A 22,219-nucleotide genomic window follows, 5' to 3' on the forward strand; every position below is an offset into this window, starting at 1 on the left:
CGAGATCCACGCGCCCTCGTCGTTCGCATGTGTACGTACGTACGGCTCTGCCTCCCGTCGTACTGAAATGACTAGGCACGCAGGGAAAAGGTTGGGAGAAACCAATCATTCCAGCATATGCCATGCTCGGCTCGTCATCATGAGTTTTGCGTCCGACCTTGATGTCCGCTCCACAGCCACCGATTTTTTTTTTTTGAATGTTGCACAGCCACCGATTTCGACGGAAATTCCTTCAAGAGGGCACTGCATGCTCTGGTAGGCCCTCGGCCTGCCTGACCAGCCCGTGAGCTACCGATGTGGCCACTCTCTCTAGTGCTCTGCTGCTGTGATCTAACCCACGTCGCTCTGCTCCGCCTATATAAACCACACCAGCCCGGCCCATTCTCTGCATCTTACTTGTGTCCATTCTCCTCCATTCGCTTCGCTAGCTTTACACACAGTCCCCCGGTAGCAGGCTAGCAGAAAGCAGATCGATGTTGCTCTCTGGTCGCATGGCCGCATCCGCCCTCCTCCTGCTCGTCCTCCTCGTCGCCACAGGCACGTCCCACTCCCGCCCAATCCCGCTCTTCCCAGCGTCAGCGAGCGAGCTGTGGATGATGCCTAATTTGTCACCGTGATTTTATTCATTCATGTGCACTGCATGCAGAGATGGGGACGCCGACGAGGAAGGTGGCGGAGGCGCGGGACTGCCTGTCCAAGAGCCACAAGTTCAAGGGCGCGTGCCTCAGCAGCAGCAACTGCGCCAGCATCTGCCGCACCGAGAACTTCCCCGGCGGCGAGTGCAAGCTCGACTCCTTCGCGCGCAAGTGCTTCTGCAAGAGGGTCTGCTAGCCGTGCTCGCTCGGCCCGGCCGGCGCCGCGAGGTCCGATGCTAGCTACGGTAGTACGGTTGCTAGATCATCTTCGTCAGTCAGTGTACTTGTTCACGTTTGTCAGTACTTGTTCTTGTGTGTCCCGTAATAAAGTAGAGAATCAATCGGGGTCTCGATGGTCTAGTTTGGCAGTATAAGTCGTGCTTTTCTTTTGCTGCTTTGTGTCATTGTATGTGTTGTAATGTGACAAGGTCGTTGTTTCAGCATGGACGGGCATGTGCAATGCATCTCTCTGTCTCTCTGATTGTCTGTTTGGTGCTACTAAATCAGCATCTTCAAAGAGAAATGCTATTGTTGTGACTCCTACATTTTAATTTCACGAGACAAATTTTCGAAGCCGCTTGAACATTTCGTCTGTATACATGAACAACTAAGTTGAGCATTAACATGGTCCATAGACTGTGAGCGCGAACTTTTCTGTACATTTTTTTTCTGTTTTATGTAAATTTTATTAAGGTATTCACATTTTATTAAACCAATAATACCATTTTGTTTCCCCTATGATTTACGTGTTCAGTTCACAATAACCAAAAAAGCATTGTCTTCTTTTCCTTTGATTTTATTTTTTCTTTTGAAAAGGAGACCCTCGGCCTCTGCATCGACCCGGATTAATTGAGATACATTATTTCTTAAGAGGTACTACCTTGTCCGGGTTTATTTGACCCCTCCTATTTGAGCTAAAGTTTGACCATATATTTAATTAATAAAATATAAATTATATGTCACAAAAATTATACCATTGGAAACCTCTTTCCAATACAAATCCAATAATCTGCCTTTTGTAGCATGTAATTTGTATTTCGCTAGTCAAATAAATAGTAAAAAATTGGTCATAAATTCATATGTCCGAATACGATTAAGAAACGCCCTACCATAGTTGGTCACATCAAACGATGTGGATCCCTAAACTGACATGACCCAAACCCCACATCTCGATGGAGGCGTGGGTCTAGGCCCGGGGCTAGGAGGGCTAAAGTCCTAGTCCAACATGAGTGTTTGTTTGTGGCCACGATTTTATAGAAAACTAATTTTGAGCCAGCTTTTAGCAAAATAGGTCTTAGTATTTTTTTTCCATGAGCAACCAGTTGTGGAAAATAATGCTTGGGTTAGAATTTATTTTTCTAAAACAGCTTTGTCGTTTCATTTGTCTGATTAGATATTGAATCATCTTTTTCCTTTCTGAAAATAAATACGGTAATGATATTCTCCTTTCTTGTACGGTTGTACCTCCCAATATGACTGACATTCCAAAATCTAGTCGGATGAAGCTCTCTGTTGCAACTCTGAATCTTTGATTCCTCGTTGTCGCTACCTCTTGTCGCCACCAACACTTCTCTCGCGGATTGCCCTCCCTCCTTTTACTCCCTCCACCCCAGCTCATATATTACATTGCTTTGCTCTCCCCATGTTTACTCTTTCCTCCTCTATCCTCGGCTCATATACGCCATTGCGCGCCTCCACTCAAGCTACCACAACTTAGCACATGTCTATGCCTAAAGACGCTTCCCTTAACGCTGAGGTCCCCGCACCTTCCTCCTTTTATTGGCCCAAAGAGCGGCTGCTAGAGTTGGTCGTCGTTTATCGATGTTGCATGTACATGCTTCATACGGAGCAGCCATACCAGGCAGCGGAGCTCGGGAGTGTGCTCACTGTTGGCCGTGAAGCCAATCACATCCACCCCCAGGCAGTAAAAAGCTAGGGAGTCGAAAGCGTGCGGGGCATAGAGAAACAATTACGAACGAGTATATGCTAATCGTGTTTACAGAAGAAGAAAAAAGACTAATAGTTGTTTTCTTATAAACCTGAAATCTTGGGTTGCAGGGAAACAAGTCTACTATATCCACTTTCTTTTGGATAACAAATAGAATTAGTTGTGCATCTTCTTATCCTCAAAAACCAACGTCCACATGTAACACCCCGGATGTAACTTTTCATATTTGTAACTCCAACTCTTGCCATTTTCGGTTAGGTGTTATGATATTCCCTCTGTGGTTGGGTTTTGTCTGTCGTTTTGCATTTTGTTCATGTCATGCATCTCATATCATGTCATCATGTGCATCTCATTTCCATACGTGTTCGTCTCATGCATCCGAGCATTTTCCCCGTTGTCCGTTTTGCAATCCGGCACTCCCACATGCACCGGCGCACCCCCTCTTGTTTCTTTTCGTGAGTGGGTGTTAAACATTCTCGGAATGGACCGAGTCTTGCCAAGTGGCCTTGGTATACCACCGGTAGACCACCTGTCAAGTTTCGTTCCATTTGGAGGTCGTTTCATGCTCCAACGGTTAACCGGGTAACCGCAAAGGCCTTTTGTGTGTTGCAGCAAAACCCCCTCCTAACAGCCCAATAACCCATCTAAGTCCCCTCCATGCTCTCGGTCGTTCGATCACGATCGTGTGGGCGAAAACTATGCCTCATTTGGACTCTCCTAGCTCACTATGCCTATATAAACACCTCCCCCTCCAAAATTTCGGGTCCAAACCCTAGCCTCTTCCTCCTCCGTGCGCCGGACAAAACGTCCACCCACCGCCGGACACGTCCGCCGCCGCCCTCGCCCAATCCGCCGCCGCCACCCACCGCTCGCGGCCCGTAGAGCCCGAGTCAGGCCCTCCCGGCCCATCTCCCCGTCGCCCGCGCCCCGCGCGACTCCCGCCGCCGCCCGCCGCTCCGCCTCCATCGCCGGCGCCTCCCGCCGCCGCGGCTCCGCCGCGTCCACCGCCGTCCGCCTCCACCGACCGCGCGGTTGCCCGCGCCTCGACGCCCGCGCCAACTCCGGCGACTCCGGCGCCCGTGCCCCCGCCGCCTTCTTTCCTCGCCGCCGCTCCGGCCTCGTCCCCTCCGGTGTCCCCGTCCTCGATCTCCGGCGAGCTCGCGCTACTGCCTCGACTTCCATGCCAGCTCCCGATGCAGATCTCGGATTAGGTTGACCCCTGAAATCCTCCAAGTCCCGAATATTTCACATTATGTGCTCATATTCATTGCATCATATCTCATCGCATACTGCTTCGTTTTGCGTGCATGATATATTGAAATGTTCGCCTCGAGATGCTCTTCATTTTGTTCCATTGTGCCATGCTCGTTTGAGTCCATCTTGATGCCCAAATCTCTGGTGCAAGAGTGATATATGATGTTTACTGCTGTTACTTATCAGAACTTGGTGTTTTGTTATTTTTGTTGCATTTGATGTGTGCATCTTATGGGCATGAGCTCTACAGGTGTTTTGATCTATGCCATGCCATCTTTACAAAGGTGTATGCCATGTATTTTTTTGATCTATGTGGTGACTAGCACAAGCATGCAAACTAGGCTTCGTGATATTTCTGTTTTCAGGGACTTAGGATTTTTGCAGTCTGTTACTGCTGTTATTTTGTTGCCATGTATCCATGTGTCTACAGAGAGATCCATGCTTCTTTTGAGTATGTTCAGTAAGTTTGTTTTGTAGATATAGTTGTGCTCTATCCATCCATGCCCCTGTTTGCAATTATGGAGTGCCCTAGCATGACCCAATCTTGCTCTAATTTTGCTATAAAATATTTCTGCAGAATGTTTACATGACATTCAATTTTGCCAAGGTTGTTGTAGTTGATCCTTTCATGCAATTTATTTGCTCTTGCCATGGTTAGCTTCATAAACATGCCATATTGCTGTAGGTATGCTTTTTTTGTCCTGCATTGCTTCGTGATGAGTGAATCAAGCTCACCAAGATGCCTTCATAATGCTGTTAATGCCATGCTCTGTTTTCTGCCAAGTCTGAAACCTGTTAACGAAACTTGCTACGTTTACATGGGTGCCATCATATCTTCTGATCCTTTTTGGCTCATGGCCAGTAAGGGACTTTTGTTCTATGCCTTTAGTAGATTCATGCCATGCCTTGTTTTGCTATGTTAAGGTCCTGTAGCATGTTGATTACTTCCTCTGAACAGTGCTACCTGATGCTGTTTCAGCCATGTCCAGTAATTTCACCAAGTCTGTGAAGCTGATATGTTTTGCATTTTTGCCATGCTTGTTGGAACCTGTTATAGTGTGATCTAGCCATAGCTCAGTGTTCATCTTTTGTCAAGCATCTCCTGTAGATCACTGCCATATGCTTTGTTGCTATGTTGGGGTGCTATAGCTTAGTTACTTGATGTATTCTAAGTGCTATCATGCTGTTAATCGCAGATTCGTGCCATTCTTGTTTTGCTTGCCATTTGCAAACCGTGCATCCGTTTCCGGTGATCTTTATATCGATTTCGACCAAAATCATCTCATCTTTGCAGTGGCATACTTGGTTTGCCAAGTTACTGATTTTCTCATCCTTTTTCTTCCGGAGCACGCATACGCATCGCATATCATATCTTGCATATCATGCATGTATGGCATCATGTTGCTTGTGCATTTCCCGTGATTGATTGTGATTCCATTGCTTGTGTTCTTGCTGTGGGTAGAGCCAGGAGACGAGTTCGTGAATGAGGAACCTGTTGAGTACGCTTACGAGGATCAAGCTTTCGACAACTCTGAGAACCTTGCAGGCAAGATGACCATACCCTCGAAATCACTTCTATCTTTGCTTTGCTAGTTGTTCGTTCTATTGCTATGCTGTGCTACCTACCACTTGCTATATCATGCCTCCCATATTGCCATGTCAAGCCTCTAACCATCTTTTCCTAGTAAACCGTTGTTTGGCTAAGTTACCGCTTTTGCTCAGCCCTTCTTATAGCGTTGTTAGTTGCAGGTGAAGTTGAAGTTGGTTCCACGTTGGAACATGGATATTTTGGAATATCACAATATCCCTTATTTAATTAATGCATCTATATATTTGGTATAGGGTGGAAGGCTCGGCCTTATGCCTGGTGTTTTGTTCCACTCTTGCCGTCCTAGTTTCCGTCATTCCGGTATTATGTTCCTTGAGTTTGTGCTCCTTACGCGGTTGGGAGATTTATGGGACCCCCTTGACAGTTCGCCTTGAATAAAACTCCTCCAGCAAGGCCCAACCTTGGTTTTACCATTTGCCACCTAAGCCTTTTCCCTTGGGTTTTCGCGAGCCCGAGGGTCATCTTTATTTAACCCCCCAGGCTAGTGCTCCTTCGAGTGTTGGTCCGAACCGAGCAGCCTGCGGGGCCACCTCGGGGAAACTCGAGGCCTGGTTTTACTCGTAGCTTGACTTATCCGATGTGCCCTGAGAACGAGATATGTGCAGCTCCTATCGGGATTTGTCGGCGCATCGGGCGGCTTTGCTGGTCTTGTTTTACCATTGTCGAAATGTCTTGTAAACCGGGATTCCGAGACTGATCGGGTCTTCCCAGGAGAAGGTTTATCCTTCGTTGACCGTGAGAGCTTATAATGGGCTAAGTTGGGACACCCCTGCAGGGTATTATCTTTCGAAAGCTGTGCCCGCGGTTATGAGGCAGATGGGAATTTGTTAATGTCCGGTTGTAGAGAACTTGTCACTTGACTTAATTAAAATACATCAACCGTGTGTGTAGCCGTGATGGTCTCTTTTCGGCGGAGTCCGGGAAGTGAACACGGTTCGGGTTATGCACGAACGTAAGTAGTTTCAGGATCACTTCTTGATCATTTCTAGCTTCGCGACCGTTGCGTTGCTTCTCTTCTCGCTCTCGTTTGCGTATGTTAGCCACCATATATGCTTAGTGCCTGCTGCAGCTCCACCTCATTACACCATCCTTTTCCTATAAGCTTAAATAGTCTTGATCTCGCGGGTGTGAGATTGCTGAGTCCTCGTGACTCACAGATTCTACCAAAACAGTTGCAGGTGCCGACGATACCAGTGCAGGTGACGCAACCGAGCTCAAGTGGGAGTTCGACGAGGAACGTGGTCGTTACTATGTTTCGTTTCCTGATGATCAGTAGTGGAGCCCAGTTGGGACGATCGGGGATCTAGCATTTGGGGTTATCTTATTTTCATTTGGATTTGACCGTAGTCGGTCTATGTGTGGATTTTGGATGATGTATGAATTAATTTATGTATTGTGTGAAGTGGTGATTGTAAGCCAACTCTCGTTATCCCATTTTGTTCATTACATGGGATTGTGTGAAGATGACCCTTCTTGTGACAATACCTACAATGCGGGCCTCTAAGTCGTGCCTCGACACGTGGGAGATATAGCCGCATCGTGGGCGTTACAAGTTGGTAATCAGAGCCATCCCCGACTTAGGAGCCCCCTGCTTGATCGAATCGCTGGCGTTGTTGAGTGTAGAACAAAAATGTTTTGAGTCTTAGGACTATATATATCGGAGAGTAGGATTCTTTTTACTCCTCAGTCCCTTCATCGCTCTGGTGAGGCCTCCTGACGTAGAAGTTTTGACTCTTGTCTCCTCAAATTCACTAAAGTGCTCATGGATGGAGGCAGCAGCATCAACATCCTCTATTATGAGACCTTCCGTCGTATGGGATTAACTGATAAAAACCTCAGCCAGCCAAACACTGTTCTCCATGGGGTGGTGCCCGGTAAGTCGGCGTATCCGGTCGGTAAGATTGAGCTGGAAGTAGCCTTTGGAGATGAGTACAACTACAGGGCAGAAACACTGACTTTTGAGGTGGTTAAAATAAGAAGCCCGTACCATGCTTTATTTGGGCGGCCGGCTTACGCCAAGTTCATGGCACGGCCGTGTTACGTATACTTGCAGCTCAAGATGCCGGGTCACAATGGGACCATTACGGTTCACGGCAGCCGATAGATAGCTTTGGAGTGCGAGGAAGGTGACGCTGCTTACGCTGAATCTGTTTGTGCAACAGAGGAGTTGGAGTTTTACAAGGATAATGTTGACCCGGCGGATATGACGTCTTTGAAAAAGCGAACCACGGAACATGAGCCGGTAATGAAATTTAAGTCAGCTGATGAGACTAAACTTGTTGACTTTGTTCCGGGTGACTCATCTAAACAGTTCAGCATCAGTGCCAATCTGGATCCGAAATAGGAAGGCACGCTCATCGAGTTCATCCGTGAGAACAGGGACATCTTTGCATGGAAACCTTCTGACATGCCGGGTGTACCAAGAGAACTCGCTGAGCACACTCTTAATGTTGATGCGAAATTTAAGCCAGTCGGGCAATTCGTCCGGCGGTTTAATGAGGAGAGGCGGAAAGCCATTGGTGAGGAGGTAGCCCGGCTCTTGGCGGCCGGGTTTATCGTTGAAGTTTTTCATCCAGAATGGTTAGCTAACCCGGTGCTCGTGCTCAAGAAGAACGGCACCTGGCGTATGTGCGTGGATTATACGGATTTAAACAAGGCTTGTCCGGCGGATCCTTTTGCTCTCCCTCGTATTGATCAAATCATTGATGCTACGGCGGGTTGTGAGCGTTTGAGTTTTTTGGATGCGTACTCTGGTTACCATCAGATCAAAATGGCTGTTAAGGACCAAGAGAAGACGACGTTCATTACTCCTTTCGGAGCCTTTTGTTACGTGTCTATGCCTATTGGGCTCAAGAGTGCACAGGCGACTTACCAGCGTTGCGTCTAGAATTGTCTTCATAATCAGATTGGGCGCAACATTCATGCCTATGTGGATGATATCGTGGTCAAATCCAGAGAGAAGGAGACCTTGATAGATGATCTGAGAGAGACCTTGGATAATCTCCGGGTCTACAAGATGATGCTTAACCCGGCCAAGTGTGTTTTTGGTGTTCCTGCAGGCAAACTCTTGGGTTTTCTGGTTTCTCACAGAGGCATTGAAGCTAACCCGGAGAAGATCAAGGCAATCACCTCTCTGGCTAAGCCGGCGTGCATAAATGACGTCCAACGTCTGGCGGGTCGCATCGCTGCTTTGAGTCGGTTTATAAGCCGGTTGGGTGAAAAGGCCATGCCACTGTATCAGATGATGAAGAAAACAGATGACTTTGTCTGGAATGATGCTGCTAATGCTGCTTTTGAGGATTTGAAAAGACAGCTAGCTGAGCCGCCAGTCCTTGCTGCTCCTGTCGACAAGGAGCCTTTATTGTTATATGTAGCCGCTAACACACGAGCCGTCAGTGTGGCTGTGGTGGTGGAGCGTAAGGAAGCGGGTAAGGAGCATCCGGTTCAGCGGCCGGTTTGCTACGTCAGCGAAGTACTCATTGAGTCCAAACAACGGTATCCACATTGGCAGAAGCTTGTTTATGGGGTGTTCATGGCAAGCCGGAAGCTTAAGCATTATTTCCAGGGCCACCCTATCACTGTGGTCAGTTCTGCTCCCCTAGGAGATATCATCCAAAACAGAGAAGCCACAGGAAGAGTTGCTAAGTGGGCTATAGAACTTGGGCCTCATGGTCTAAAGTACGTGCCACGCACTGCTATCAAATCTCAAGCATTGGTGGATTTCATCAACGATTGGACAGAGCTGCAGGTGCCTGAAGAGAAACCGGATAATACATACTGGACTATTCACTTTGACGGGTCCAGGCAATTGGAGGGCTCGGGGGCTGGAGTTGTGTTAGCTTCCCCTCGAGGTGACAAGTTTTGTTATGTACTACGGTTGATGTTTCCCTGTACTAACAATGCAGCTGAGTACGAGGCCTTGCTCCATGGTCTTCGGATGGCTAAGGAGATGAGCTTAAGCCGGGTAAGGTGCTTTGGCGACTCAGATTTAGTGGCCCAACAAGTATCAGGCAAGTGGGATTCCAAGGACCCCCTCATGGCGGCTTATCGCCGCGAAGTTGATGCCATTGCTGGACATTTTCAGGGTTACCAAGTAGAGCACATCGATCGCAGAAAGAACGAGGCGGCTGATGCATTAAGCCGGCTGGGCTCTCAGCGAAAGCCGGTGCCGCCTAATACTTTCTTGGATATTCTGCATAACCCTTCTGTCAAGTTGCCTACAGAGGAAGACTTGGCTGTTCCTGACCCAGAAGCACAGTTGGTGGCGGCTCTCCACGTTATCCCAGATTGGACAGTGCCATACTTGGCTTACATGACCCGGGGAGAATTGCCTGAGGATGAAACTTTGGCCAGACAAATAACCCGGTGGTCTAAGTCAATGATAATTATCAATGGTGAGTTGCATCATCGCAGTGTCACTGGAGCTTTTCAGCGTTGTGTTTCCTCTGAGGAAGGTCAAGAAATTTTACGTGAGATTCACGAGGGGGATTGTGGCCATCATGCCGGCTCAAAATCCCTTGTGGCCAAGGCTTTTCGTCATGGTTTTTATTGGCTGACGGCTCATGCTGATGCAGAGGACTTGGTCAGTAAATGTGACGGTTGTCAGAAGTTCTCAAGACGGGCTCATGTTCCGGCTCAAGAGTTGAGGATGATTCCAATCACTTGGCCGTTTGCAGTCTGGGGGCTTGATATGGTTGGGCCTTTCAAAAGGTCCAAAGATAAGAAGACCCACCTCTTGGTGGCGATTGACAAATTCACAAAGTGGGTTGAGGCAGAGCCGGTTAGTAAGTGTGATGCAGCCACGGCGGTTCAGTTCATGAAAAAGGTGATATTTCGCTTTGGTTTTCCACACAGCATTATAACTGACAATGGTACCAATCTGTTTAAAGGTGCCATGGAGGAATTTTGTCAATGAGAGCATATTCGGCTTGATGTTTTATCAATGGCTCACCCTCAATTCAATGGTCAAGCTGAGAGAGCCAATCAGGAGATCTTGAAGGGCATCAAGCCCCGGCTTTTGGTCCCTTTGCAACGGACGGCGGGTTGTTGGGTGGAGGAGTTACCTTTTGTATTATGGAGCATCAATACTACTCCTAACAGGTCTACGGGTTACACGCCTTTCTTCATGGTTTACGGAGCTGAGGCGGTCCTCCCTAGCGACATCCGTCATGATTCGCCTCGAGTGGCGGCTTATGTTGAGGCGGATAATGAGCAAGCGCGTCAAGATGCTCTGGACTTGTTGGACGAACAGCGTGACGTAGCAGCAGCTCGCTCGGTGATTTACCAGCAAGACCTGCGCCGCTATCGTAGCCGCCAGGTTAAGTACAGGGTCTTTCAGGAAGGGGATTTGGTGCTCCGGCTCATCCAGGATCAAACAGATGCACACAAGCTATCCCCACCTTGGGAAGGGCCCTTTGTGGTCAGCAGGAACTTGCATAACGGGTCATACTACCTTATCGATGTTCGGGAGCACAAAGATTCACGTAAGTCGGAGGAGGAGACCCTCCGGCCGTGGAACATAGCTCAGCTTCCGCCTTATTACACTTGAGCCACCGGCTCTCATAATGTACATATTTCTATAGCCATGTATATATTGTGATAAATAATAAAGCAGGACCTCTGTCTTTTTTTCCTCCAAAGGTAAATGTATCATTGTTATTTTCATTGTAATATTACATGGACACTTGGAGGTTGATCCGGCTTATGATCGTATTCGAATCTAGCCGTTAAAAATATGATCATTTGGGGGCTTCCTGTTCAAACATAGGTCGTATTCGAACCAAAGAGAACATAGCTGTCGATACCCACTTGATTGGCATATTGCCGAGCTCATTGGGGAGTTTTTCTTGATCATATTTGAATCATAGCTTAACCCCCTTTGGGAACCGACGTGGATCGTATTCGAATCAGCGTCGTTAAACAACTCTCAAGGTCATTTGGGGGCTTCCTGTTCATAGGTCATATTCGAACCAAAGAGAACATAGTTGTCGGTACCCTCTTAATCGGCAACGCCAAAGCCACTGGGGGCTATATGATCGTATTCGAATCTTAGCTTAACCCCTTTGGGACGGTTCTCTGGTCGTATTCGAATCAGAAGCCTCCAAATTTTTGACATCTTTTTGTTGCAAACAAGTTCTTTTGATCGTATCAAAAGTATTCAAGGGTGGTTCTAATTCCACGGGCTTAACCTTGATTAATAATGTTGATGGCACGTAATAAGTATTATAAGTGCTGGTGAGTTGGAGTTCTCAACCTTCATTATTCGGGTTACATAAACTGGAAGTGTATTTGAAGGCTCGCAGGTATGCTATTATGGTATCTCGAAGATATAATTGAGAGCCGGTTTATTATGACTTTGATTTATATTCCGGGTTATATGACTCTCTGTGCGGTAAGCCGTCTAGAGACTTGTGACTTGTTTTCTATGCAGGACAATTAAAGATAGCTATTTAAAACTTAAGGAAAGCAGAAGATCAAACATAACCCGGAAGAATATAAAGGAGCAGTTTAAATGGAGTTAAGCACTACACACGTGCACGATGGCACGAGAAAATTAAGTGTTCATCCTATTCTATTACATGACTCCACGAGTCCGAAAGGTGAGGCATCGTTTTTTACGACATCATATGAGCCGCCTATGAGATCAAGGGTGTTGTTGGCCTGAGGTTTCCGGGTCATCCCTCTCCGCTCCTCCGGCTATGTCCATGACCTGGAAGGTTGATGATTTCGAGTCAATGCCACTCAAGGCTTCAAATTGAGCCTCGTCATCAATTAACCCGGCCGGGTCAACTTCAGGGGCGAAGGTATGCTTACGAGTCGGAGGAATCAGGCTGACTGCTTCATAGCGTGGTGTTGGGATCCTCTGATTCTCCGCGTCATAGCCCGGTTGATACTTGGTAAGGTCTGTATCATTACCAATCAAGGTGGCCACCGGGCGCACGCTCTTCACACAGGCGGCGAAGTCTTTCTGGTCAAAGGGGGTGCCGTCTTCCTTCAAGCTGGGGTATCCAAGAGCGATGTCGGCCGGGTCTAGCTCCGGTAGAAACGCCTTGGCCCGGCTCAGAGTGGCTATAGCTCCGGCTCTTGCAGAAGCCCGTCTTAACTCTTGGAAGCGTTGAGGAAGTACGGCAAGCCGCCTGAGTACATCTGCCAGGTGAGTGGGAACCTCATTTGATAGAGCCACAACGGCTAAGGCACGCTGTGACCCGGTGTAAAGTTGCTCTACCAAGGTATAAACCGCCTTCAATTTGGTCAGCACATTTTGATTAAGATTGGAGCTCCTGGGGCCTGCATGACAAAGTCAGGTGAGCTGATGGCAATGGTGATACTTATGGGAAATGAACGATGTAAACTAGTTAGAAACTTACAGAGTAACTTACCGAAGATTGCGGAGACCATCTGAGATATATGGCGTTTTAAGCCGGAAAGTTTGGCGGTTCTTTCAGTAAGAGCAGCCTCCGCTTGTTCGGCCCGGCTGAGCAAGGCAGTTTTCTCATCCGCCCAGGCTTTTCTTTCTGCTTCAAACTTTTTCTTTAGTTTTCTTGTGCAGATACACTGAATTCAAATTTGGAATTGGCCTTTTGGGTCTCACTTTCCTGGGTCTTCCGACGGTTCTTTAGATCAAAGATTTCCGATTCAAATTTCTTACAGGCGGCCTGTACAAATTCCGGGTTACAGTTAGGGTGATTATAATGCAACATTAAGTCCCAAGCACTTTGCAAGCAAAGACACTTGGCACTTGGGGGCTAATGTGTAAAGTTGCTCAACTACTTGATTAAAGTAAGGAAAGAACCGGGTCAACTATGTTGTTTAAGCCGGCCCTTGAGTGTTACCAGGTAAACCCAGTTTTCTTGCAGTGATTATTAAGCCGGTATTAAGTCTACAACATATTTTATAGTAAGTCATAGACTTGGGGGCTGGCATGGTAAGGATAACTATGGAGTAAGCAAGAGAGTCATACCTTAGATTTTTGCTGTATTTGCTTCACCATGTCAATTTCCAAGTCCCGGCTGTTGTGCACTTGATTAACATAGCCAGAGACAATATCTCCAATGCTCAGATTGGCATAGTCAGTGACGTCCAGCCTGGCTCTGCGGCGTTCCAGAAGTTCCTCCTTGGCAGAGCATCTAGCTAACGCGGTGGGTCTTCCTGGTTCGACAAACTCTGTCCGGGTGATTACAACGTCCGGATCATCTGGATGAGCCGGGCTGGGGATCTCCGGGTTATCAGAACCTTCCATAACTTGTTCATCAGACAGAACAGTGGTGATTTCAGGAGCTGGTGCAGACGGTGGCTCATGAGCAGAAGCTTCAGGTGCGGTCAGGACCGGCTCTTCGGCCGGCTTATTTTTGTTCGCCCTCTTGCTGGGCTTTACTTGTACACTGACAGTCAAAGAGTTAGTGCAAATAAATGAGTAAGATATGCACAAATTAAGCTGATCATCATTACCCGGGTGCGGTCTTGAAGGCCGGCAAGCTAGACTGCATTGAGTCGCCGGAGGAAGGTGAAGTTCCCTGGTAGTTGGAATCAGAAGAATTGAGTGGTTGACGAGTGACGCCCGCCAAAGGATGAAAAGGATATAAGTCGGAGATAACCTCAGTCCGGCGCTTCCTTGATGTTTTGGGTAAGCCGGAGGATAGGTCTGCGTCTTTGCTGGTCCGGGTCTGCCTCCGGCTCTCATGAATCTGTCGCTTCAAAAGAAATTGAGGATCTTGATAAGCTAAAGGATGTGAAAATCTTACTTTCCGGGTTACTCTTCGAACTTTCCGTCTCGGCAAAGGCTCGGAGTCGGATGAAATTATAGTTACCTCTTCATTCACTTCATGACTTGTTCCAGTGTCCTCCTGCTGATAATCCGTGTCAATAAGATGGTTAAAAAAGGAGCCTAAAGAGTCAAGAACTACCTCTGACTCGGAGGTGTCTTCCAGACGAAGCAGGTCCGAGGCGCTAGGTTTACTCCCCTTCTTACGGGGAGCGGCTTTCCTGGCGGCTTTTTTAACTTTTCCTGGCTTTTTTGGCAGCTTCGTGGTCATACTTGACCTTCCAGAATTTATCATTAGCCTGTAAAATACAACAAAGGTTAGTAAGTTAAGACAAATCGTTAAAATGGAAGGAGAAGTATTCAGGTCAATGGTTACCGCTGGAGCCGGGTTAGTCTTGCAGAAAGGGCTTAAGCCCACTCTCCCGCAATCTGCCAGGCTCTCGTTCAGAAGCGACTTGGTTGTATCATCAATGACGTCCTCAGGTAAGTCGTCTGGACTGTGTCGTAGAGGATCATCTTTCTGGCCTGTGTAATCACACATCAAGCCGGGGCGGCGGCTTAAAGGAATCACCCGCCAGGCAACCCAGACCCGGACCAGATCAATACCATTCAAGCCGTTCCCCAGAAGAGCTTTGATTTTGTTGATGGTGGGTGTAAGTGGTTGACGTTCAGCTTGAGATAATTTGTCTGGCAAGGGGTGATTTGATTCCAGACGCAGGGCGCGAAAGCCGGGCAGAGGGTTCTCGTCAGCCGGAGAAGTGTCCTGGCAGTAGAACCATGTCTGGTTCCAATCTTTCGGGTGGCTTGGCGGCTCAGCATAAGGAAAAAGACAATCTCTCCGTCGTTGGATTGAAATTCCGCCAAGTTCCAAGCTAGGCCCGTTGGCACATTCATTCTGGCGGTTCAGGTAAAATAACTCCCTAAAGAGCAGTAGGCTGGGTTCTTCTCCGAGGTACACCTCACAGAACACTTGGAAGTTGCAGATGTTTGACACGGAATTGGGTCCGATGTCTTGAGGTCGCAGGTCAAAGAAGTGCAGGACATCTCTGAAGAATTTTGAGCCGGGAGGAGCAAAGCCCCGGTTCATGTGATCAGTAATTATGACAACTTCCCCATCCTTGGGTTGAGGCCTCTCTTCTGACGGGTCAGGAGCACGATAGGACATGACCCCTTTCTTTGGCAGATAACCCGTTTTTACGAAGTGAGCTAAGATGTTGTCGGTGATGTTGGATCTAACCCAGTTGCATGTGATGGGTGCTTTGGGAGCCTTAGGTGGCATTGTGAAAGATGGAAGCCTATGACAAAATAAAATTTCCGGTTCAAATTTAAGCCGGAGGAAAATTTCAGTTCAGTATTCAAGATGGCGGCTTATGAAAGGGCCTAATGATATATGGTTAATTGTGTCAGGTTATTTAAGCCGCCGTGGATATCATGAGCAATTAAGTTATTTAACTCTATTATGAATGATCCAGAAATTTCACAAAGCATGGCTTCTTTTAAACCGGCGATATGACCCGCCATGGTTAACAGATGCAGCTTTTGCCTAAGTGTTGCGCAAACGAGTTTCACAGATTACACGGATTATTTTGGATCAAACAATCGTCCAGAAAAGAAAAAAATTTAGACCTAAAAATGATACGGAGAAGTTCATAAGCTCTAAATGAGGTCTTTTTGCAAGCAAAAGGGGTATGCTAATATTGAAAACGGGCGTGAAACGACTACCGCCGGAGTTGTGCATTACTCTTGGATCAAAGGAAGCTGTTGTGGAAGAACTGCGAAGGAATCGCGAGGAACCACGAAGAACACCGAAGAACTTGCGAACCCTAATGTGGATCTAGTATACGGGACGGCGATGACTTACTGGTGCTGACGAGCAGCGGAGATGCGTCGCGTTTCTCTGGTCAAGACAGGTCGATGCAGCGGCTTTGGTTGGTGCAGATGGGGTGCGCGGCGGCGGCGGCGGAGCTCGGGCTCTGGGGTGTCGAGAGGAGGAAGACGATGGAAAGGGAAGAGTGACGAAGACCTGAGGGCCGGGCCTATTTATAAGGGACGGCTGATGAGTGGGCGCGAGAAACGAGGAGGCTGAAGACATGATTATCCAGCTGCAGAGGCGCCTCGATTTTTGGGATAGTTATTAAGATAAGGATCCGTTGAGATACGTTGGACGGAACGTGCATTAATGGTGGATGACGTCACAGCGGGTTACCAAGAATCCAGAAGATGACGTCATGGCGGGTTATGACCTTTGCGCAAACAAAAGCCGGAAGATTTTCTCTTAAGGTATTGAAGATTGACATGAACCGGTTCAAATCAATCTAGGGCCTAATGTTGGGGATATAACTACTGGTGTCACCCGCCCAGGAGGGGCCGGGTTACATTGAGACGATCATCGCATGAAGCCCAGAGTCAAGCTCGAAGATGGCGGGTCAGTAATGGGCTTAAGGCCCAGAGGCGGCTTAAGGCCCGTAGTGGTAAACCGCCGTAAGGCGTGACTTGTAGTGTATTGCATGAATAGTTAGGAGTGCGAGCTGGACGTTGTTTATAAGCCGGCCGGGACTTTGAGAGCCACTGGGCGTTAACCTCTCTATATAAAGGGACGACCCGGCGGCGGTTCAGGACAAGTAAGATCAGATCGATAGCCAGGCAGAGCGGTTTAGCTCCTGGTCATCGAAACCCTAAGCAATACCACCTGAACTGGAGTAGGCTTTTACCTTCAACGTAAGGGGCCGAACCAGTATAATCCTCGTGTCCTTTGTCCCGTTTAACCTCTTTAAGCTTCCTAGCGGCGATGGCTCCACGACTAAGTCCTTGCACGAGGACATCTGCCGTGACAATTCCACGACAATAAGCTTAAATAGTCTTGATCTCGCGGGTGTGAGATTGCTGAGTCCTCGTGACTCACAGATTCTACCAAAACAGTTGCAGGTGCCGACGATGCCAGTGCAGATGACGCAACCGAGCTCAAGTGGGAGTTGGACGAGGAACGTGGTTGTTACTATGTTTCTTTTCCTGATGATCAGTAGTGGAGCCCAGTTGGGACGATCGGGGATCTAGCATTTGGGGTTATCTTACTTTCATTTGGTTTTGACCGTAGCCGGTCTATGTGTGGATTTTGGATGATGTATGAATTATATTTATGTATTGTGTGAAGTGGCGATTGTAAGCCAACTCTCGTTATCCCATTCTTGTTCATTACATGGGATTGTGTGAAGATAACCCTTCTTGCGACAATACCACAATGCGGTTATGCCTCTAAGTCGTGCCTCGACACGTGGGAGATATAGCCGCATCGTGGGCGTGACAAGTTGGTAATCAGAGCCATCCCCGACTTAGGAGCCCCCTGCTTGATCGAATCGCTGGCGTTGTTGAGTCTAGAACAAAAATGTTTTGAGTCTTAGGATTATATATATCGGAGAGTAGGATTCTTTTTACTCCTCAGTCCCTTCGTCGCTCTGGTGAGGCCTCCTGACGTAGAAGTTTTGACTCTTCTCTCCTCAAATTTCACTAAAAAAAATTAGGATCACGTGGGTATCTTGGAATCGTTCCGATGGTTTTGTGACGAGAACATTGTTCTTGGTGCCTCCTGACATTTAGGGGTTGTGGCAGTGTCCCGGGGAGTTGAGCTCCGAGGTGTTGTCGTCACAATTTTATCGTTGCAGTTCTGGAATACCTGAGTTTCGCCGACATCGAAAATCTCTTTTATGCAGTTGTTGGTGAGATCACCTCGACGCCACCCAGTACTGGGGCGGGAGTTCGGGAGTATTGCCATAACTCGTATAACGGATGCTTTTCGAAGGTTGAGGTACACGATTTCCGAAGGTTTCTTGGTTATGTGTTGACGGATGGATACAGCTGGATCTAGGGATTGCTAGTTTGGGTGATATATTTTGTGTCCCCTGTATCCCCAACACCAGATTGCATAACCAGAAAGTTTCGGGAGTTTATAAGTGGGAATTCAAGTAGCTCCTAGGATATCTTTCCGACAGACGCATGATATGAGATTGGGGTTCGACGTCTAGTGGTCCGCCTTTCCACGGTTGGTTTTACAGTGGTCTCGTAGTGTCTTAAAGAGTCCTTGGCTATGCCGACTCGGGGACGCTTCGTATGTCATGTGCACTGCCTTGTACATGATGGTGTTGTACGATCGAGCCCGTGTGGGCCCCACCACGAAAACTTCGGACGAAATCTCTATCATATGTTTGTTCCGGCTTATTCTGCAAGCCAATACTTTGTTTTGTTTTGAATTGTGGTATTCGAGTTGCTTCGAAGTCAAATGTTGATTCCATACCTTTTTCTAAGTGGCTTCTCAACTTAATGGAAGTGTGATGATTTACTATGGAATTCATTCGTTCATCCTCGTTCGAATGTTTATTGTGAAGACTATATGTTGCAATTTCTATCCGTTGATTCAACTTGTCTATTTGTCTATCAAGATGCTAACGGATGTCACCCTCTTCAGGATGGCTCCGCCAACGCGTCAGAATCCGGAACGCAATGAAGGGAGTCAGGCGAACCCTCCGCCACCACCTCCGCCTCCGGAGGCATGGCAAGCTATCATGGCAGCCACCAACGCCAATGCTCAGATGATTTTGCAACTCTTGCAAGAACGCACCCAAGGGCAAGGCAATCAAGGAAATCAAGGCCAAGGCAACAATCAGCCTCACTTCGCTACCCTCAACCAGTTTCTCGCAAATCAGCCCAAGTCTTTCAGCTACTGTGCCGAGGCCACAGATGCCGATGATTGGCTCGTGGACATCAACAAGCATTTTGAATGTAGCAATGTCAGGCCTGAGGACTATGTCAAGTTCGCTTCTTTTCAGCTCAAGGACCAAGCTGCTGATTGGTATCAACAATACAAAGATTCCAGAGGAGGTCGTGTGATCACTTGGACTGACTTCTGTCGGGACTTCAAAGCTCACCACATTCCACAAAGTGTTGTTGAGAGCAAGCGTGAGGAGTTCCGCAATCTCAAGCAAGGCAACATGTCTGTGTATCAATTCAACATCCAGTTTCAGAAACTTGCTCGCTTCGCTAAACAAGACGTTCCTGATGAAAAGAGCATGATCTATCACTTCAGAGGTGGCCTTAGAGAGGATCTGCAGTTAGCTCTCGTTCTTGTTGAGCCTACTCAGTTTGATCAATTCTATAACATGGCACTGAAGCAAGAGGCTGCTCAGCTCAAGTGTGAGGCTTCTAAGAAGAGAGTCAGGGACGCAGTTCAGTCTTCTTCTTCCTCACTAGTGGCTGCTAAGCAACAGAAGTTCTGGTTGCCTCCTCCTCCTCCGTTTCGTCAGCCTTACCAGCAGAAGAACAAAGGTGGCCATGGATCTTCCCACTCTTCCAACTCTGGCTATCAGAACAAGTCTCAGAATCAAGCTCCAAAGTCGAATGCTCCTTATCATCGTCCACTCTCAGAGGTGACTTGCAACAAGTGTCAGCAGAAAGGTCACTATGCTAACAAGTGCTTCAACCAAAGGCGCCTTCCGCCTCCTCCTCCTGTGAGATCTTCCAGCAATGCAGTGGTCAAGCATAATCCCAAGTCTGCAAAGGTGAACATGATGAATGCAGCTCAAGCAGAGGAATCTACTGATGTGATAATGGGTAATCTCTCAGTTAATGATATTCCTGCAAAAGTCTTATTTGATACTGGTGCATCGCTTTCTTTCATTTCAAGACCTTTTGCATTCAAGCATGAGTTGGGTTTTCAAGATTTGCCTAGACCGTTATCAGTTGTCTCTCCGGGTAAATTCATGAACGCAAGCTCCATGGTTCCGGATGTTTCCATCAAGATGGGGAACTATAAATTTCTGTCTTCTCCAATTGTTCTTGGTGACTCGGATATTGATCTAATTCTCGGGATGGACTGGCTTTCTAAGCACAAGGCTCAACTTGATTGTGCTGCCAGGGAAATTCAATTGACACACTCTTCTGAGGATGTTATTATCTATGCCGCTCGTGATGAAACCATTTGGTTGTTTTCTCTCAATGAGAAGGGCGAGTTGAATGCCATCTCTCAAATTCCAGTCGTTTGTGAGTACCAAGATGTCTTTCCGGAAGAGCTACCGGGTATGCCTCCTCACCAGCCAGTTGAGTTCGTTATCGATCTTGAGCCCGGCACTGAACCCGTTTGCAAGCGTCCTTACAAGCTTGGACCCAAGGAGCTGAAGGAATTGAAGAAACAGCTCGCTGAACAAGAGCGTCTGGGTTTGATCAAACCGAGTTCATCTCCATGGGGTTGTGGTGTTCTTTTTGTCCAGAAGAAGGATGGCACAGAACGACTTTGTGTCGACTACCGTCCATTGAACAAGAAGACAATCAAGAACAAGTATCCACTTCCCAACATCAATGAGCTATTCGAGCAACTCAAAGGTGCTAAAGTATTCTCCAAGCTTGACCTTCGTATGGGTTATCATCAGATTCGCATTCGTGAAGAAGATATTCCCAAGACAGCATTCAGAACAAGCTTTGGTTCTTATGAATATACTGTCATGTCTTTCGGCCTTGTCAATGCTCCTCCAACATTCTCTCGGATGATGAATTTCATCTTCAACCCCTATACCAATGAATTCGTCCTGGTGTATCTCGATGATATCTTGGTCTTCTCCAAGAATAAGAAGGATCATGCCAAACATTTGCGATTGGTGCTCGACAAGCTCAGAGAGTATCAATTCTATGCGAAGTTTTCCAAATGTGAGTTTTGGCTCGATGAAGTTCTTTACCTTGGTCATATCATCTCTGCCAAGGGCATCGCTGTTAATCCCGAGAAGGTGTCCGCAATTGTGAATTGGGAACCTGCTCAGAATGTCAAGCAGCTTCGCAGTTTTCTTGGTCTTGCAAGCTATTGCCGAAGATTCGTTGAGAATTTCTCTAAGATTGCAAAGCCTCTTTCCAACCTCCTCCAGAAGCATGTGAAGTATGTCTGGTCTCCTGAGTGTGATGTTGCTTTCAACACTCTCAAAGAGAAACTCGTCACAGCTCCTGTCTTAACTCCTCCTGACGAATCCAAGCCATTCGAAGTTTTCTGTGATGCTTCTCTTCAAGGTCTCGGTGCTGTGCTAATGCAAGAGAAGAAAGTTGTGGCCTATACCTCTCGTCAGTTGAAGCCCAACGAAAAGAACTACCCCACTCACGATCTTGAGTTGGCGGCAGTTGTCCATGCATTAATAACATGGAGACATCTCTTGTTGGGAAGAAAAGTGGACATATTCACCGATCACAAGAGTCTCAAGTACATCTTCACTCAGCCCAACCTCAACCTCAGGCAAACTCGATGGGTCGAAATGATTCAAGAGTACAATCCGAGTATTGAATATACTCCAGGCAAAGCCAATGTCATTGCAGATGCTTTGAGCAGGAAGGCTTATTGCAACAGCTTAATTCTCAAGCCATTCCAACCGGATCTTTGTGAAGCTTTCCGCAAGCTGAATCTCCAAGTTGTTCCTCAAGGCTTTCTTGCCAACCTCATAGTCTCTCCTACTTTGGAAGATCAAATTCGTGAGGCACAACTCCTGGATACCATGGTGAAGAAGGTGAAACGTGGTATCGACAAGGGTCTTTCCAAATACAAGTGCTATCGCATTGATGACAGAGACACTTTATTCTTCGAGGACCGGATTGTGGTTCCTAAAGGTGATCTAAGGAAAGTCATTGTGAACGAGGCGCACAATTCTCTTCTTTCCATTCATCCTGGAAGTACGAAGATGTACCATGACCTCAAGCAGTCGTATTGGTGGACTCGAATGAAGCGAGAAATCGCTCAATTCGTAAATGAATGTGATGTCTGTCGAAGAGTGAAAGCAGAACACCAACGACCAGCTGGTCTCCTCCAACCTCTTGCTATCCCAGAATGGAAGTTTGATCATATCGAAATGGACTTCGTGACTGGATTTCCCAAGTCCAAGCGCGGAAATGATGCTATCTTCGTTGTCATTGACAAGCTTTCTAAAGTGGCTCATTTCCTTCCAATCAAAGAATCTATCACAGCAGCTCAGTTGGCAGAGCTATACACCTCC

At 47.3% G+C, this 22,219-nt stretch overlaps 1 protein-coding gene across 1 annotated transcript; it reads left to right on the forward strand.

The window, feature by feature from the left end:
* Positions 1-382: 382 nt before the first annotated feature.
* LOC100136976 (defensin-like protein CAL1) lies at positions 383-1,109 on the forward strand. The gene is made up of 2 exons (XM_044560271.1): positions 383-537; positions 647-1,109. The coding sequence occupies exons 1-2, from the start codon at positions 474-476 to the stop codon at positions 829-831; spliced, it is 249 nt and encodes an 82-aa protein (XP_044416206.1). The 5' UTR covers positions 383-473; the 3' UTR covers positions 832-1,109.
* The last annotated feature ends 21,110 nt before the right edge of the window (positions 1,110-22,219 follow it).

This window comes from Triticum aestivum, chromosome 6D, assembly GCF_018294505.1.
Source record: "Triticum aestivum cultivar Chinese Spring chromosome 6D, IWGSC CS RefSeq v2.1, whole genome shotgun sequence".
NCBI lineage: Eukaryota > Viridiplantae > Streptophyta > Magnoliopsida > Poales > Poaceae > Triticum > Triticum aestivum.

What these genes read in the sequence shown, in the direction of transcription:
- LOC100136976 (XM_044560271.1), top strand. Translation starts at nt 474, where the DNA reads ATGTTGCTCTCTGGTCGCATGGCCGCATCCGCCCTCCTCCTGCTCGTC. An exon ending in CGTCCTCCTCGTCGCCACAG is followed by an intron (nt 538 to 646) that starts GCACGTCCCACT and finishes CACTGCATGCAG; the next exon opens with AGATGGGGACGCCGACGAGG.